The sequence below is a fragment of the Pongo pygmaeus genome, chromosome 12 (assembly GCF_028885625.2).
Source record: "Pongo pygmaeus isolate AG05252 chromosome 12, NHGRI_mPonPyg2-v2.0_pri, whole genome shotgun sequence".
Lineage (NCBI taxonomy): Eukaryota > Metazoa > Chordata > Mammalia > Primates > Hominidae > Pongo > Pongo pygmaeus.
The window spans coordinates 123,220,945-123,240,825 of NC_072385.2; the positions used below are offsets into that span (position 1 = coordinate 123,220,945).

At 46.4% G+C, this 19,881-nt stretch overlaps 1 protein-coding gene and 1 non-coding gene across 2 annotated transcripts in view; both read left to right on the plus strand.

The window, feature by feature from the left end:
* Positions 1–11,154: 11,154 nt before the first annotated feature.
* Positions 11,155–11,215, plus strand: LOC129030957 (U7 small nuclear RNA). The gene has a single exon (XR_008500848.1). It is a non-coding gene; the product is annotated as a U7 small nuclear RNA (small nuclear RNA).
* Positions 11,216–13,712: 2,497 nt separating this feature from the next.
* PDIA6 (protein disulfide isomerase family A member 6) overlaps positions 13,713–19,881 on the plus strand; it is a 28,020-nt gene continuing 21,851 nt past the window's right edge. Inside the window, exon 1 of the mRNA XM_054476305.2 lies at positions 13,713–13,884. Within this exon, the coding sequence (XP_054332280.1) occupies positions 13,866–13,884 (19 nt within the window). The 5' untranslated portion in view covers positions 13,713–13,865. The remainder of the gene's footprint in view (positions 13,885–19,881) is intronic.

Genomic DNA, 19,881 nt, shown 5'->3' on the forward strand with positions numbered 1-19,881 from the left:
AGCCTGGCCAACATGGCAAAACCTCCTCTCTACTAAAAATACAAAAATTAGCTGGGTGTGGTGGCGGGCGCCTGTAATTCCAGCTACTCGGGAGGCTGAAGCAGGAGAATGGCTTGAACCCAGGAGGCGGAAGTTGCAGTGAGCCAAGACTGTGCCATTGCACTCCAGCCTAGGCAACAAGAGCGAGACTCCATCAAAAAAAAAAAAAAATCCATTATTCAATGGTTTTTAGTAAATTCATAGATATGTGCAACCGTCCCCTCCCAACTCCCAGCCCTAGACAGCCACAAACCTACTTTCTGTCTCTATAGACTTCCTAGTTCCGAACTTCAATATGAAAGTAATCATGTGGTTATTTTGTGTCTGGCTTCTTCCACTTAGCATAATGTCATCAAGGTCAATCTATATCGTGGCATGCCACTGTGCTTCCTTCCTTTTAATGGCTGAATAATATTTCCATTGTATAGACATGACACATTTTGTTTATCCATTCGTCAGGTGATGAACATTTGAGTTATTCCAGCCTTTTGATTATGACGAATAATGTTGCTAAAACATCCCTGTATGTGTTTGGTGTGGACATGTGTTTCATTTTTCTTGGGTAGATGCCTAGGAGTGGAATTTCTGGATTACATGGTAACTGTTGAATTATTTGAGGAGCTGTTGGACTGTTCTCCAAAGTGATTGTACCATTTTACATTCCCAAAAGCCAGTGTCAGAGGGTTCCAATTTCTCTGCCTCTTCACCAACACTTGTTATTCTCTGACTTTGATTCTAGCCAAGCTAGTGGGTATGAAGTTATTTCTCATTGTGGTTTTAATGGACATTTCTCTGATAACTAATGACACTGAGCATCTTTTCATGTGCTTATTGCTGTTTGTATGTCTTCCTTGGAGAAATGTCTACTCAGATCCTTTGCACATTTTTAAATTGGTTCTTTTGTCTTTTTATTATTGAGTTGTAATCATTCCTTATACATTCTAGATACTAGTTCATTACCAGACATATCATTGCAAATATTTTATCCCACACTGTGGGTTGTCACTTCCTTGATGGTGCCCTTCGAAGCACAAAAGGTTTTAATTTGATGAATTCCAAATTGTCTATTTCTCTTCTGTTGTCCATTGGAAAGTTTTAAGTACGGGAGAGGAGTGTGAACTAATTTAAACTTTTTCAAGAATCCATAAGAGTCTGCTTTGTGGAAAAGGAATTTTAAGATACCGTATTAGGATTCTCTAGAGGGACAGAACTAATAGGATATATATACATATATCCGTGTATATATACGTATATATACATGTATATATGTGTATATGTATATACGTATATACTTGTATATACGTATATACATATGTGTGTGTATATATATGTATATACATATGTGTGTGTATATATATGTATATACATATGTGTGTGTATATATACATATATATGTGTGTGTATATATATATATAGAGAGAGAGAGAGGAGTTTTTAAAATAGTAACTCACATGATCGCAAGGTCCCAAAATAGGCCATCTGCAAGCTGAGGAGCAAGGAGAGCCAGTCTGAGTCCCAAAACCGAAGAACCTGGAGTCCAATGTTTGAGGGCAGGAAGGATCCAGCATGGAAGAAAGATGTAGGCTGGGAGGCTAGGCCAGTCCGGCCTTTTCACATTTTTTTCCACCTGCTTCATATTCTAGCTGCGCTGGCAGCTGATTAGCTGGTGCCCACTCAGATTAAGGGTGGGTCTGCCTTTCCCAGCCCACTGACTCAAATGTGAATCTCCTTTGGCAACACCCTCACAGACACACCCAGGATCAATACTTTGAATCCTCCAATCCAATCAAGTTGACGCTCTGTATTAACCATCACAGATACCAAGAGTGAAAATAGAAAGGCCAATTAGAAACCCAAATCAAACTTGCTTAAACAATAAAGATGATTTCATATTTCAATAATTGGAATGTTCAGCTGAAGGACAGTCTTCAGACACTGATCAGGGATTGGCTCCATTTCTCCATGACTGTTTCAGCTCTGCCCCCCTTCAGCTTCATCCCTACGTGGGTTTTCCTCCTCTTGCGGGGTAGTTTCCAGGGACAACAGAGATCCATGCTTCTGCCCAAGCAAATGCCACTCTTCTAGCCATTGACCAAAGTCCAGAGCTTCACTCTGATTGGTTTAATTTATGTCACATGCTCACCCTGGAACAATCACTGTGGCCATGTGAATACCACTGGCCACTTGGCTTAGTGGCTATTGTGGTGACAAACCCCTTCCTGAGCCAATAACTGTGGCAAGGGGGATAGAGTTCTGCCAGCTGGACAACGCTGCTAGAATCCATCCAGGGTTGCTACACAATGGGGAGGGGCAGCAGAACACTCGACAGGTGTCATCAGCCACGGACATGTAATCACGAAATTTAAGCTGTCCCCAGGGAAGGGGCATAACCTTGGGCACAGCAGCTCTTTTTAGCCAATGGAAGGACACAGCCATGAAGCAACAGCAGTCAACACTCCCCATGACTGGAGGTGTGAGTGTCTCCTCCTGAAGCAGAGTCTGGGCTACACACCACAGCATCCACTACAGTATGGAACCAACATTGTTGACTCTGAGATGGCTATCTGTCTACAGGAGGTTTACTGGAGTGTGCTTTTGGCAATGATGCCTACAAGGAGGTGGCAAAAATAAGGTTGGGTAGGAGAAGCTAAATCATAAAGCTGAATCATGATGTGGGTGCTTACAAGGGCCTCAGTGGACCCCCACGGGGGGCTTAAAGCTGGGAAGGGCCTTCGGGGTTGTCCCAAATTGAGAAAAGGAGGGCAGTCCTTTGTAGCCCCAAATCTATCAATCATGGAATGTAAGCTGCCCCCATGGAGGGAGTATAACCTTGGGCACAGCAGCTCTTTTTAGCCAATGGAAGGACACAGCCATGAAGCAACAGCAGTCAACACTCCCTATGACTGGAGGTGTGAGTGTCCCCTCCTGAAGTGGGGTCTGGGCTACACACCACAACATCCACTACAGTACGGCACCAACATTGTTGACTCTAAGGGGCCACTGCAAAAGTCCACGTAGCCATTTGGAACCAAGGTGGTGGCAATGGTGAGAAAGTGGGAAAAATGTCAGCAGATTTTGAATATGTTTTGGTGCTCAAATTATCAGAAATTGCCAAAGAATGTTGGGAGCTGGTGATGGAAAGAGAACCCAATGAGATTTGAGGCTTGAGCAATTGGATTGGTAGTGTCATTGATACAGATGACAGAGTGTTCGCTGAGCACCTAGGCACTGAATAGAGATTTATTTCCTTTTTTCCTAACCTTCTCCCACTTTATTCTGAAGTTCATACGAGCCATAACAAGGATTGGAAGAAGTTTTAGAAGTAACCTCCTGGGAGTCCATGAATTAGCAGCAGTGAGAGGCTAGAGGCCTGACAAAGAATTGGGAAGCAGCTGCTATATCCCAAGCAGCAAATGCCAGTGTGGATGGAGAAGAGAGAGCATCATTCTGTGGCAGGAGAGCTTGGCTGCTGACAATGAGACTGCACCCTTGGGATTTGTCCCTTGGATTCTTTAGCATCTGAGCTCTAACCTCTGAAACACAAGAAAAAATGAGCAAGGTGATTTGTCCAGGCCACCTCTACTTCTGGAGAAAGGAGTCATAGCAAATGATCCACCACTATCTAGTCCCTGAGTGGATTAATACAAACCACCCCCAAGACACTGGGGTACTCTAAGATTGGCCCTAGACAAGCCATGGGGATACAGCACGGAAAAACTGTCCATGGCCAATATCAAAGATGCAGCTGGAGACCAGGCATCATGGGAGGTTCACAAAGGGGAGGCCTTGTCTTGTCTGCCGGAAGCTGTGCTCACAGCTTGTCTCCTCAGACTTGCTAGAGAGGCAACAGCCATAACAAAGGCTCAGACCTCACTTTTGGAGTGGCCACCATATGTTTTGGTTTTAGCTTTGCCTAGAAGCCTTGCAAATTGTTTAGTAAAGCCAGGCCAGAACATACATCCAAATGCTACTGCATCGATCCCAAGCTACCTATTTGACTTATTAGATGGCATAGAGGGTGGAGATATTATCACTTTACTAAGTGCCTCCTTATCAATGAGTCCCAGTAAGGAGCATGTGCCCACTTATCCCTGTTTGCAGTGCTACATTAAAAATCATTTATGAGGCCAGGCGTGGTGGCTCACGCCTGTAATCCCAGCACTTTGGGAGGCTGAGGCAGGTGGATCATGAGGTCAGGAGATCGAGATCATCCTGGCTAACAAGGTGAAACCCCGTCTCTACTAAAAATACAAAAAATTAGCCGGGCGTCGTGGCGGGCTCCTGTAGTCTCAGCTACTTGAGAAGTTGAGGCAGGAGAATGGCATGAACCCAGGAGGTGGAGCTTGCAGTGAGCCGAGATCGCGCCACTGCACTCCAGCCTGGGCAACAGAGCGAGACTCCGTCTCAAAAAAAATCAATAAACAAATAAATAAAAATCATTTATGGCCGGGTGCAGTGGCTCACGCCTGTAATCTCAACACTCTAGCAAGCCGAGGTAGGCTGATCACTTGAGCCCAAGAGTTCAAGACAAGCCTGGGCAACATGGTGAAACCCCATCTCCACAAAAATACAAAAATTAGCCAGGCATGGTGGTGCATGCTTGTAGTCCCAGCTACTCGGGAGGCTGAGGTGTGAGGATCACTTGAGCCCAGGAGGTTGAGGCTGTCGTAAGCCGTGATCATACCACTGCACTCCAGCCTGGGCAACAGACTCTGTTTCAAAAAAAAATTTTTTTTTAATTTAAAAAATCGTTTATATAAGGCTGGGTATGGTGGCTCAAGCCTGTAATCCCAGAACTTTGAGAGGCTGAGGTGGGAGGATCACTTGAGCCAGGGAGTTCAAGACCAGCCTGGGTAACATAGTGAGGTCCTGTCTCTACAAAAAATAAAACATTAGCTGGGCATAGAGGCATGCACCTGTGGTCACAGTTACTTGGGAGCCTGAGGCAAGGGGATCACTTGAGCCTAGGAGGTCAAGGCTGCAGCAAGCCATAACTGCGAAACTGCACTCCAGTCTGGGTGACAGAATGAGACCCTGTCTCAAAAAAAAAAAAAATCATTTATTATTGCCCTTGGATAGAATCTTTAAATTCACAGAAACACTTACAACCCTGTAGAGGGAGAAGTGCTGAATTGCCGAATTCTCCAACAATGTTTCCTCTTTCTAGATGTTTGCTCAGCATCAATTCAGATACTGCTGAATAGAAGGCAACACCCAACCACACAGCCAGAGGCCTCCTGGGGAAATCGGGGCCTGCTCTCCCCTGACCCCTCTTTCTCCTGCCTCTACCCCTTGGCTTCACAGCGATTATTCATTTTTTAACACTCATATGCTGGGTGCCTGTTGCCTATGTCAGGGGCACGCTGTTACTCCCTACACACAGGTAAAATTGATTAACTGAATCTTGCCCTCCACTGGCTTACCGTGCAATGGTAGAGACTGGAAGCAACAGACAAGGGTGAGCTTTGGAAGAGCTGATGAGGCCATGATTAATTTCAACTGAGAGGTAGGAGAGGAGGAAGGAAGGAGGTGGATTTCAGCTGGGCCATAAAGGATGGGCAATACTTCAACAACAGAAAAGTGAGAAGAGGGCATTCCAAATCTCTGAAGGCTGTTTTAAAACATGACCTGAAAATTCTGTAGCCATCTCCTCACTGAGAGGTAGAATCCACTCCCCTCCCCCTTGTCCTGGGTCCAATGACCTGCTTAACCAGGGTCAGTTTCCAAACCCAGGTCCTGAAGTGGCAGCTTCCTCTTCCTGATTCTTAGGACGCTCACTCTCAGAGCACAGCTTCCAGAGGAGAGAAGATAGCCCCAGCATCCATGAGAAGAGACCTCCAGGAGAAGCTTGTGTGGGTGTGCCGACCACTGGCCCCAGTTGAGGTCCCAGCCAACATCAGCTCCCACTTCCAGCCATGTGAGTGAACCGGCCCAGCTCCCTGGCTTCGGGCCACCCCAGCTGGTGCCGCTGATACAGGAGGTAGAAAGAAATTATTTAGACAGATAGTGAGGACAAAAGAGTCCTCGACAGAACTTCCCTTCTAACAAAAAACAGCTCAATAAATTTTTTTTTCTAACGGAGAATAGCCTGAAAAATCAAACTACAGACACAGATAAACAAAGACAACTAGAAAAACTAGAAACTTACACGAGGGAATGCCAACGATGACATCTATAGAAACAAGGCTACCTGGGGGCTGGACATGTTCACCATGGAAGTTCCATCTTCCCCTTCTTTGTTAACACATGTACAGTAAAAAAGAAATGGGCAACATGACAATTCAGACTGAAAACACACCTATAATAAAATACTGGGGTGGGGGTTGCCAGAAATGTACACCCTATACAAATGACACACCTGGTCCTAATCAATTTTTCATGCCCTCTGTAGATCAGACACCGCCTCCCCACCAACTCATCTATAAAACACCGCACATTTAACCACAGATCAACAACCCATTTTTCCGGGACCCCCTTCTGTAACAGAGAGCTATTCTCTCTCTTTCACCTATTAAACTTCCTCTCTTAACCTCACTCTTTGTGGGTCCACGTCTTTAATCTCCATGACCATGAGACAACAAACCACGGGTATTACCCCAGACAATGAGGCCACTTCACTATGCCAAGAACACCTCTGGACTTCAGTGTCTCCCTCGGTAAAGTGAGACTAGTCATATCTCACTGCAGGGCTGCTGTGAGGATTAAACGAAACACAACACATGGTGGCCCCATCTAACAGAGACCACCAGGGCAAACCTGCAGACCAGCAGAAGCAGGCTTCTCGGATCACTGCAACAAGAGAGGGCACCTCAGAGGACCCATGGGGCAACTCTAACCAAGCAAGCCAACAGGATTACCATAGGGTGTTGGAGAACGGAAAGATGTAGGTAAGACTTAAATAAAGCAGTGTTTTAATAGGCTCAAAGCAAAACACAACTGTGTATAAAGGAATTACGGTCAGACCTGGGCTACGAAGTGGATGGAGGTTCCTCTTTCCTTGGAAATGATGAAGGTAAGACAAATGTGCAATGTTGTGTCCAGAAAGCCCTGGGTTGGAAATCAAGGCAGCTTCTCAGTGTTAAGATGACTCAGGTCCTTCAGACAAAAGAAGGATGCTCCATTCTTACTCTATTTATCTCAAATAGCACAGTTTATAACAGTCTGTGCTTTTTCAGGAATAAGATTTTTCAGCACTATAACTTTTTGTTGATTAACAAAAGCAGTTTTAGCAGGTTCACAGATGTAAATATGTGGAGCCTGGCATATGGTGAACATTCGGTAATAGTTTCCCCATCCCCACCTCACTCATCTCCTCTTCTCTCTCACTTTCAGGCTCAGCAACTTCTTCTGCCCACTCCCTATCAAGGAAAAGTCCCATAATGTATCCATCAACCACCATGGCGAATGCACCCGGTAAGTAGAGGAAACCCCCAGAGTAGGAGCCTCCATCTGTTCCAACAGCCAAAAGGTGAAAACAACCCAAGTGTCCACTAATAGACGGATGGATAAACAGAATGAGGTCTAGTCATACGATGGAATGTGACTCTGCTTTAAGAAGGAAGGAAATTGACACATGCCACAGCATGAATGGACCTTGAAGACGTTAGGCTAAGTAAAATCAATCACTCACAAAAGGACAGTACTGTAGGATTCTACTTACATGAGATGTCTAGAGTAGTTAAATTTATAAAGACAGAAGGTAGGATGACAGTTGCCAGGGGTCAGGGAGAGGGGGAATGAGGAGTTGGCATTTAATGGGGATAGAGTTTCAGTTTGGGGTGATAAAAGGCTCTGGAGATGAAGGTTGTACAACGATGTGAGCGCATTTAATGCCACTGAACTGTACACTTAAAAATAGTTAAAGGCCGGGTATGGTGGCTCACGCCTATAATCCCAGCACTTTGGGAGGCTGAGGTGGGTGGATCACCTGAGGTCAGGAGTTTGAGACCAGCCTGACCAACATGGCAAACCCCCATCTCTACTAAAAAAAATACAAAATTAGCTAGGCATGGTGGCATGAGACTGTAATCCCAGCTACTCAAGAGGCTGAGGAAGGAGAATTGCTTGAACCCAGGAGGCAGAGGTTGTAGTGAGTCGAGATAGTACAATTGCACTCCAGCCTGGGCAACAAGAGCAAAACTCCATCTCAAAAAAATAAAAAAATAAATAAAATAAATAAATGGTTAAAGTGAACTGGGCACAGTGGCTCACGCCTGTAATCCCAACACTTTGGGAGGCTGAGGTGGGCAGATCACTTGAGGCCAGGAGTTGAGACCAGCCTGGGCAAAATAGTAAAACCCCATCTCTACAAAAAAAATACAGAAATTAGTCAGGTGTGTTGTGGCTTTCATCTGTAGTCCAGCTGCCTGGGAGGCTGAGGTGGTAAGATTGCTTGACACCAGGAGGTCGAGGCTGCAGTGAGCCATGATCACACCACTGTACTCCAGCCTGGGTGACAGAGTGAGACCCTGTCTCAAAAAAAAAAGTTAAAGTGGTAAATTTTATTTTATGTTATGTGCATTTTATGAGTATTTTTAAAAGGCTTCATCTGCCTATCCCCACTGAAAATAAGACTCTACCTGTGATCCGAACCTCAGAATGAATGAGAAAGTCCAGAGAGGAGCACTGTGTGTCTCCTGAGCACCTCTAGGAAGAGGTACATGTCTCCTGTCGGGTCTACCCTGTTCATTCTGTGGGTACGTTAGCCCAGATTCTTCACCCTGAGAACATTAAGCCCTGTATTAGTCAAAGTCAAGCTAAACTGCTGTGACAAGTTATTCCAAAATACAATGGCTAAAACTACAGAATCTTCTCTCTCAAGTAACAGCTACATGGTGAGCCATCCAGGCTGGAGGGTGGCACTGATCTTCCCGGTCATTCTAGACTTGGGTTCTTTCCCTGTCACCACTCCAGTGTCCCCAAGGGCCCTGTGGAGGTCTTCATGGTAGAAGCTGGGGTGCCCCAAGTCCAACAATTCCACCTGGTGGAAGAGGAACAGGACCTGGCTAAGCAGTTGGGATTATCACCTCCACTCCCATTCCATTGACAAGGCCTTAGGCGCCCACCGGGGGAGCTGTGTGGTGTAGTGTAGCAGGCAGTATATACTTGGCTGCAGTTCTGTGACTGTGGAGGAATTTCCAGAATCTGCAACTTTGATTTTGATTGCTTGCAGTCTCTTCCACAAGCCCTAAAATAAGAGTCACTCTCAACTCTGGTGCTTGGGGACAGTTCTTTGTTCTAACCCAGAAAGATGACCTGAGTGACTAGAACTCAGAATAGGCCCCTGGGAGTCCCTTAATTAGACAGAGGGGGTTTGCAGCCATAGTTCTACCTGCCGTGTTGTAACAGTGTCGCAATCAGCTGCTGAGGCGGGGCAAGTGACTTGCTGCTAATAACATAAAGTACTCATGTCTGCAAACCACTTACCCTTTTAACTAAATTAGAGAGTAATCAAAGTTAGCCTTTTAATAACATCACTTTCACTCATGAAAAACCACACGAGCTTCCTGAGTGGAATAAAAAGGGAGAGTGATCCTATCAGGCTGGAGCAGCCACGGGTGTGTGTGTGTGCGTCGGCAAAGAATGGCAAAGGTGAAGGATTGCAGTAGCCAAAGAAATCTCACAGGAGACTAGGTTTTAGGGGAAAGAGCTTGAATGTGGGCATCAAGGAACTTGGGTTCTGGCTTTTGATATGCCATTAACTAAGTCGAATGATGACATTCCTTGAAAGCTTATAGTGTGCCAAGCACATGCCCAGTGTGGGTCTTGGGCAGGTCACATGACATCACTCCCTTGCCCATCACCTCCACCTCCGCCCCCAACAAAACAGAATGTTGAATTCATGTCCTCTGAGACTTTCTTCAACTCTGCTACAACCTGATTCTAGGAAGTAGAAGCTCACCCTCTGATCTTGGGAAGAAAAATAACTGTGGAAAAAAGGAAGGCTGTACAAAGAAAAAAATCCCAGTCACATATGTGGTCTTCCTGGCAAGAGGGCATGACTTGAGTCCAATCGCAAGAAAATTCCAGATAAACCCAAATGAAAAGTGCTGTAGTTTTAAAAGTGGGGAGGTGGAATTGTGTGCTTCCAAAGTGTCAATGCCAAAAAAAAAAAAAAAAAAAAGCACAAAAAGCGCATGAAAATGTTCCAAATGAATAGAGGCTGAAGAGACAAGATAATTTAACCCAACACCTGACTCTAGGCTGGAGCCTGTAAAAAAGAGAGGAAAATGGTGTTTTGAAAAAAACAAAAAAAATGATACAGGCTGGGCACGGTGGCTCACGCCTCTAATCCCAGCACTTTGGGAGGTCGAGATGGGTGGATCACCCTGAGGCTGGGAGTTCGAGACCAGCCTGCCCAACATGATGAAAACCCTCTCTACTAAAAAAATTTTAAAAATTAGCTGGGCATGGTGGTGGGTGCCTGTAATCCCAGCTACTTGGGAGGCTGAGGCAGGAGAATAGCTTCAACCCGGGAGGCGAAGGTTGCAGTGAGCCGAGATTGCACCACTGCACTCCAGCCTGGGCAACAAGAGTGAAACTCCATCTCAAAAAAAAAAAAAAAAAAAAAAAGGACAAATATGATTTCTCTTATATGAAGTACCTACATTAGCAAAATTCATAAAGAAAGAAAGTTGAATAGAGGTGACCAAGGGCTGGGGACAGCAGGGAAGGGGGAGTTACTGCTTAATGGGTACAGAGGTTCTGTTTAAGGTGGTAAAAAAGGTCTACAGATGATTAGTGGGGATGGTTCTACAACATTGTGAATGTATTTAATGCCACTCAATTGTACACTTAAAAATGGATGCTGACCAGGCGCAGTAGCTCATGTCTGTAATCTCGGCACCTTTGGAGGCCGAGGCAGGCAGATCACATGAGGTCAGGAGTTCAAGACCAGCCTGGCCAATATGGTGAAACCACATCTCTACTAAAAATACAAAATTAGCTGGGCATCGGTGATGTGCACCTGTAGTCCCAGCTACTTGGGAGGCTGAGGCAGGAGAATCACTTGAGCCCAAGAGGTGGAGGTTGCAGTGAGCCGAGATTGCGCCACTGCACTCCAGCCTGGGCAACAGAGCAAAACTGTCTCAAAAAAAAAAAAAAAAAAGTAAAACGGGGTGTTACAACTTATTTAGAATTTGTCTAGCAGATTTTCCAGCTTTTACTGGAAGCCCCCTCACCCCCAAAAATGTGTGAAATGGAAAACTGCATGTATATTTTACCACAGTGAAGAAACAAAAGAAGAAGTTATTCCTCTGGGCTCCACTGTACCAGGGGCTTCTCTTTGTCAGAGCACGAGGAATACCGCAGTGTAACGTGCCTCTCTGTTGGCCGTGTGCTCCCTGGGGCCAGTGACTGTGCCTGAGACACTTTCTCGTATAATTAGGTTGTTAATGTGCATTTGGTTTTAATGAAAAAAGAAATGAGCAACACGCCCTGGTGCATTTCTGGAAGCCTGTGCATTTCCAGAAGGCTGTGCATTTCCAGAAGCCTGTGCATTTCCGGAGGCCTGTGCATTTCCAGAAGCCTGTGCATTTCCGGAAGCCTGTGCCTGTACAGTGGGCTTCACAGGGGTGTGTGCCTCGTGCAGCTGCGCATTCAGCCCACGGTCCAGAGCAGCCAGTGACCTGGGATATTCAGCAGGGAGTTATGATCTGGCCTCTGTTTTTTCCACGAGGATCAGCCCTGAGGCCAACTGGGACAGAGACCACACAGCACACAGAGGGCACTGGCAGTGTGGGCCACCGCAGTTCGAGGGTTCTGTTCCAAGCAGGATTGCTGCCCAAACACAGCACTCCTGGAGAGGCTGCGATCAACTCACAACCCTGAGGAAACAAACTCGATCGTGAGTGCGTTGTGGAAGCTGTGATGTCTGTGGCCCATGGGGACAAAGTTAAGTCACTGTCTTAACGTGAAGACAAATGAAGGGGCCCTCTTCGGGTAAGAGAATTAAATTCCTCCATCCAGGGAGGAAAAGAATGACTTTCCAGGCTGAGAGGAAAAGGACTTCGCTGTAACCCAGTCAGCAACAGCAGCAAATTTAAGAGGAAAAATGCGTCAAGCGCAGGAAACGGGTCAGAAAAACAAACTCAGCATTCATTGCCCCTCAGGCGCCCTTCAGGGAGAGCAGACAGGCCTGAAGGAACAGGCTCGCAGTCCATTGCCCTTTGCTGTGAATCCCAAACAGCCCTGCGATCACCGGTTGGGCTTCTCACGCCCCTTCACATTCAGGAGGAGCTGCCCGGGGTACCAAGCTGAGGATTTCTGTCCCGGGACAAGCAGCCTCCCTGGGGAAAATCAATGCTGGCATGTGGCTTCCAGGAGAGGCCCCCGTGACTTCACAGGGCTGCTGTGCCTCTGAGTTCAGTTTGCCTGAAAAATCTTCCAAACGCAGCTCTAGTGCCACTTCCTCCAAGAAGCTCACCAGCCGGCCCCCACCACTCCTGGACCCCTGCCTAAGAATACTTATGCCTCACACACTACAATATGGAGAAATTACTAATACAAAAACAAAATGTCCGAGTCCACTCCAAACATAGGAGGGAGAATCAAGGCGGAAATATACAGTGGTCTTAACTTGTGCTTGAAAGATTTTACTTTCAGGTCAGGCGCGGTAGCTCCTAGCATTTTGGGAGGCCGAAGCAGGCGGATCACCTGAGGTCAGGAGTTCGAGACCAGCCTGGCCAATATGGAGAAACCCTGTCTCTACTAAAAATACAAAAATTAGCCGGGCGTGGTGACATGCACCTGTCATCCCAGCTTCTCGGGAGGCTGAGGCAAGAGAACCGTTTGAACCCGGGAGGCAGAGATTGCAGTGAGCCAAAACCCCGCCTTTGCACTCCAGCCTGGGCAACAAGGGCAAAACTCCATCTCAAAAAAACAAAAAAATTTTTACTTTTGCCAGGCGTGGTGGCCCATGCCTGTGATCCCAGCACTTTGGGAGGCCGAGGCGGGAGGCTCACTGCAGCCCAGGAGTTCAAGGCTGCAGTGAGCTGTATCATGCCACTGCTCGCCAGCCTGCCCCACAAACATATTTTTTTTCACTTTTGCATATTTTACAAAGCACACACCCTCGTGAGGGCACTGCCAGCCCCCTCGCCCCCCAGGACAAAGTGGAGACCCTGTCAGCGAGGAGGCTGCCACTTAAGTCCTTGGGGTTCTCCAGAGAAGGAGGAGAAGGCTCTGCAGAGCCATGTGCCCTGGACGGAAGAACTTTCAAAGTAATTCAACAAAATAGAAACTTGTCGAATTACATTGCAGACAGCGCGTGCGGAGCAAATGTGTGTCCACGGAATATTCGTCGGGCACAAGAGCAATTCTCGGTCAGCTACCAGGACCGTGGGTGCCCTGAGGCCGAGTCACGCTCCCCCGGGATAAAGAGGGTGGGGAGCGCACAGAGGCAAGGAGGAGGCGGGGTGGGGGGGTGCAGAATAAGGAACTGAGGTAAAAACGCCCAGTACTGGGCTCCCCTCCGAGCAGCACCCCTAGAGGGCCGGGGGGAGCTGAGGGGGTGCGAGCAGAGGCTGCCAGCCCCGCCCCCAGCAGGCCCCGCCTTCCGCTGCTCGCCACCGCCCCCGTGAAAAAAACCAAACCGGTAACCTCTACCCGGCCGCCTCCCATTGGATATGTGAGTGAGCGATGTCCTCCAGGACCAATGAGCCGCAGCCACGGCGTGGCGAGCGCCTTCCGGCCCGCCCCCGCGCGGCCGCCCAGCGGACCACCGGACTGGCCTGGGGCGGGACGTGGGCGCGGGGGCGCGGCGTGTGGCACGCGGCAGGGCTGAAGCGGCGGCGGCTGTGGGGACTGCACGTAGCCCGGCGCTCGGCATGGCTCTCCTGGTGCTCGGTAGGTGCGGGCCGGCGGCTGGCGGCGGGAGGCGGGCGAGTTGGGGTCGGCCTGAAAGGTTTCGAATCTCTAGGCCGTTCCCCGGCGGGCCGCGACCTGGAGGCGGCCGGAAGTGGGCCTTGCGGGCGGGAGGCGCGGGCCTCGGCGTCCGGAGGAGCTGCGAGGTTGCCCCGGCGGAGATGCGGGTGCGCGGGAGACTCGGGCGCCCGTGGGGAGGGGCTTCCGCAGCCGCGGGGGGCGGGAGCCTTGTGCGCTGGAGCTGGGCGCGGGGTCCAGGGTCGGGCGGGAGAGCCGCGGAGCCCAGCCCCGGCCGCATCCCGGGGAGGGGGTCAGTATTTCCGGCGAGTCGCAGGGGAGCTTGTTCTGGGCTCCTCTCGAGCTCGTGCATGGGGACGGAGGATGGCGAGCGCCCTGCACTGCAGCTTGTTTCTGCCACCTGTTTTATGCAGCTCCTACTTTTAAAAACTGAAATGTTAAGCCGGGCGCGGTGGCTTACACCTGTAATCCCAGCACTTTGGAAGGCCGAAGCGGGTGGATCATCTGAGGTCAGGAGTTCGAGACCAGCCTGACCAACATGGCGAAACCCCGTCTCTACTAAAAATACAAAATTAGCCGGGCGTGGTGGCGCGCGCGTGTGATCCCAGCTACTCAGAAGGCTGAAGCAGGAGAATCTCCTGAACCCCCAGGAGGCGGAGGTTGCAGTGAGCCGAGATCGCACCACTCTAGCCTGGGCAACAAGAGTGAAACTCTGTCTCAAAAACAAAAAACTGAAATGTTAAATCTCAGTCCTGAAATAAGGATCCATAGTTGCCTTAGAAAGGGACAGTGCCTTCCAAAAGCTGGGCTTAAGACGCAGGGGCGCTTCACATGTGATCGGACTCCTTAAAAACGAAATGGAACCCGGCGTCTTAGGAATTCTGTAAATGTCTGCTTCTTAGTGGGCGAGGCCGAGGGTCCTGTCCTTGCCGGGCTCGCCTTGGTCACAGCCTTGGCTCTGAGAGTCCTTAACCTTGGCTCTGGCCTCAGACCACCTGCCCCCTATTTACTGGCTCTGTGACTTGGAGCAAGTTACTTAACCACTCTGTGCCAGTGCCTTTTCAACGGCGTTCACCGTTTTAGGGACTGATAATAGTACTCCCTTAGGGTTGTCCTGAGGATTAATGAGTTAGTACAAGTCTTTCTGTTTTTTGAGACACGGTGTTGCTCTGTCTCCTAGGCTGGAGTGCAGGGTTTCCATCATAGTTCATTGCAGCCTGGAACTCCTGGTCTCAAGGGATCCAGGCACATGTCACCACACCCGGCTAATTTTTAAATTTTTTGTAGAGTCAGGGTCTCATTGTATTGCCCAGGTTGGTCTCAAACTCCGGGCCTCAAGTGATCCTCCCTCCTCAACCTCCCAAAATCCTGGGATTACAAGTGTCAGTCACCTGGACCAGCTAGTACATGTTTAAAGAGATGTAAATATTTGCCATATTACAGTGGAGAGAGTAGATGAGGGGAAACGCGTTTAGTCTGTTTAGTTTCCTGTGAGTGAATTCATACTAGACCCTGAAAGAGTCCGTGAGTCTATTAATTAACTCATTTTAATAAATGGCAGCCTTTTTGGGAAACCTCTTGGTTTCTAGATGACTGCTCTGGGACCGTAGACTCCTCCTAGCAGATGTGGGACAGAGATGTTACTGATGTGAATTTATAACATCCTTAACTGCCATAGAGGAATGGAAAACCACAGATGGCAGAGCCATCTGCTCACAGAGATTCTAGACACTCACTCGGATGGTCCAATTTCCCGTTGGTGTTCATTATCACTGAGTGGAATGGTGATGTGAATTTTAGAAACAGAACATCATTGGTCAGCATTGACCTACTTTGTCATCTTAAGTGAGCCCAGGGTTTTTTGTGTTCTTGGGGGTTGGAGGTAGTTGTTGGCTACTTTTATGCATTCAGAATGTCCACATCTTTTGTCTGTTCTTTCTCAGTAGTATGTTAGGTTTTCTTGTAACCCTGCTAGGTCACATTGCCTTTTTAGGAATTTTAGTCTCAAACCTTAATCAACACGGCATTTTCATTGGGTAGCCATGTACAAGCAGAGGAGGCTCTTGTGAGAACTAGGCAAAATTTAAAGACAAACAAAGGTCTGTCACCATTACTAGAAAAAAGAATAACCCAAGTCTATCTTAATACTGTCAGTAAAGAGCGTCTTTGTATGGAAAGGGAAGCACATACCTAAGGTGAAAAACCCTGGTCTGTTCTGGTGACTGCAGCCTGCTTGTAACAGCGTGAAGAGGAGAGGACTGACGTTATTGCTGTCCTTGGTTGGCAAAGAGAAGTGAAAGTACCTAATTCTGCCACAGTCTACCTAATGATGCTCTGTGGATTATACCCCTGCATTCTCCAGCCCTTCGGTTAGAAATTTGGGTCTATCTAATTATATGATTTTAGGTAAGTTATCCTTTCTGTGTTAAAGTTTCCTGGTATATGAAATAATGGGCACCATGACACATACCACATAGGGTTCTTAAATGACTTAATATATGCCAAATGTTTAGAAAAATACCTGATACAGAGTCACGCAAGTGTTACTGTTTTGTCTCGCCAGAAATAAAGATCCCAGTTTCTGGAGCATAGTGTGACAGGTATCTCAGAATGTTAGCCATACTCCCAGATCTGTCTTGTAAGAATTTGTCTTGAGGAAACAGTCATACTAGTTTGAGGGGAGGAGGAAAATACAAGAATTTTCCGTGCTGGGCTGTTAGTGAAAAATTGGAAACAATCAAAATTCAGTCAGTAGTGGATTGACTAAATGGTTCAGCCATTAAAAATGGTTACATTGGAGTAATTTGAAAATTCTTAAGTAGCAAATATCTGTAACTTACTCTTTTGCTTTTCCATTTTTGAAAATTTCACAATAGGCTCAGTGTACTGAGCAAGTACCAAATTCATATAGATTTTTACAAAAAAGATAAAGTTCTTTAAAAGTAGTACATCTCTGTAGAAGATTATCCTATTTTTGGTTTTTTGTTGTTGTTTTTTTTTTTTTTTTTTTTTTTGGAGACCGGGTCTCACTCTGCCTCCCAGGCTCAAGCGATCCTCCCACATCAGCCTCTGGAGTAGCTGTGACTACAGATGCACCCTACCACACCCAGGTAATTTTTGCATTTTTGTATTTTATATTTTTTCTCTACAAGAGATGGAGTTTTGCCATGTTGCCCAGGCTGGTCTCAAACTCCTGGGCTCAGGTTATCCACCCGCCTCGTCCTCCCAAAGTTCTGGGATTACAGGCCTGAGCCACCACACCCAGCCTTAGTCTTATTTTCAAGCTTATTCAGAGTTAGGACTGTCAGTGCTTATGTTCTTGATTTACTTGCTTTGTCAAACATGACAAACTCTACTTCACCTTTTCTGCAGCAGTGAAAAGATTAATGAGCAGTGCCATCCAATAGAAATATAATGCAAACATGTATGTAATTTTAAATTTTCTAGTAGCTACATTTAAAATGGCCAAAAGAAACAGGTGAAATTAATATATTTACTCAGTATATCTAAGATCATTTCAACATGTGTTTTCAAAATGAAAAATAATATTGAGGCCGAGCACGGTGGCTCACGCCTGTAATCCTCACACTTTGGGAGGCCGAGGTGGGTGGATCACCTGAGGTCAGGAGTTCAAGACCAGCCTGGCCAACATGGTGAAACCCCATCTCTACTAAAATACAAAAATTAGCCGGGCATGATGGCTGGTACCTGTAATCCTGAGACGGGAGAATCGCTTGAACCGAGGAGACAGTGGTTGCAGTGAGCCAAGATTGCACCACTGCACTCCAGCCTGGGCAGCTGAGTGAGACGCCGTCTCAAAAAAAAAAAAGAATAATGAGATTACATTTTTCTCTCCATTAAGTCTTCAGAATTCAGTGTGCTTTTTACCAGCACATCTTAGTTTGGGGTAGCCACGTGTAGCTAGTGGCTATCATGCTGGACAACAGTGTTACTGAGGGAGCAGCCCCACTTTGGTTAGCCTGGCCTCCGTTCACAGGCATCCTTTCCCACCTCTTGAAATGGAAAAGGAGATCATCCTATCAAAGGCTACTCCATCACTGACTGGGTTCCTGCTCCTCCTCTGACTCTGGGCATTTTATTCAGATACTCCCTGTATTTTATCTTTGGCCTGTCCCACTGCATATGTCTTCCTCTCCTAGATAACTCCCATCTTTAAAGAAAACCTTCCTTGTTTTCTACATTTGCCTGCCTCTGGTCTCTATAATGAAACCTGCTTAAAGAGTTACCTGTATTCTCTCCAACCTTCTGCAGACTGCATGCCTGTTATTTTCACTCCACCACAACTGCCAGGGCTCCCAGTGACTTCTTTGTCACTAAATCCACTCAACAGATGGTTTTTAGTCTTTGCTGCTTTATCTCCCAGTAGCATTTGTTAGTGTGGCCCCTTCCACATGTATCTTGGTTTATGTGACACCACTCTGGATAATTCTGCCAATCCGCCTTCCACATGGCAACTGGAATACTCTTTCTAGAAAGCATAAATCTATTATTTCCTCTGAATGATAACCCTTCAGTGGCTTCACTATTAGTATAGTTCACAGTTTTATAAGTTCTTACAGTATTGGCCATATCTGTGATTCAAATGCAGTGTAAATCTTGAATACCATAATTGTTCATTCATACCTATAGCGTACAGAACCACTTTATCTTGAGCACTAAAAAGACAGCATGGTGTAATAGGAAAAGCTTGGAAATGGAGAGCTGCCCTGCCCCTTACATGTATGACCATAGATGGGCCATTTGATCTAGACCTTTATTTACAAAATGGGGATAATTCCTACTTTCTAGTTAGTAATGCTGTCAAAAATTAAGTGATCTAACATATTTGAAAGTGATTTGAAAAATTGAGCGTGTTGTATGATGGAGGATTTAGCAGTAAAACAGTGAACAATGGTGTATACTCCTTCCAGAAGAAATGTACCATTTAGTTATTCCAAAAAGGTCCATTTGAAATCTTCCAAATTCTAGTTATGAAACAAGCATGTGAAAATGTAGCTAAGATGGCATGTACACACACTACTTGAGAACACAGGCCAGTCTCACTTATAATTTGCTATATCAACAAGTTAAAAGGAAGAAATGATATGATCAACTTCAGAGATGCTGAAAAGACAGGAGTAGATAGAAATTTCGTTAACATTTTAAGTATATTTTGGCCTGGCGTGGTCACTCATAGCTGTAATCCCAGCACTTTGGGAGGCAGAGGCAGGAGGATCACTTGAGACCAGCCTGGGCAACACAGGGAGAGCCTGTCTCTACAAAAAACTTAAAAGTTAGCCAGGGATGCACCTGTAGTCCCAGCTACTGGGGGTGCTGAGGTGAGAGGATCACTTGAGCCCAGGAGGTCTGGGCTGCTGCAGGGAGCTGCGTTTGCACCATTGCACTCCAGTCTGGATGACAGAGCAAGACCCTCTCTCAAAAAAAATAAAAAAGTGTATTTATTTCAATCCAAAAGCCAGCATGATGCAAATAGGAAGACATTCTTGTTGAAGTCAAGAACAGTCTGAGGATATTCCATTATTTACCTTGTTCTAGAGGTAATTAGCAAATTTTTGTATATAGTCATGTGTTGCTTAACATTAGAGATATGATCTGAATTATGATCAACTTCAGAGATGCTGAAAAGACAGGAATAGAAATTTCTTTAATTTCTATTGTATCAGACGATTTATTCATTGTGAAAAACATCAATCAGCGTGTACTTAATACAAACCTGGATGGCATAACTTACTAAAAACCTAGGCTACGTGGTATAGCTTATTTCTCTTAGGTTACAAATCTGTTCGGCATGTTACTGCACTGAATATTGTATGCAGTTGTAACACAATGGTAAGCATTTGTGTATCTAAACATAGAAAAGGTGCAGTAAAAATATGATATAAAAGATTAAGAATGGTACACCTGTATAGGACATTTACCATGAGTGCAGCTTGCATGACT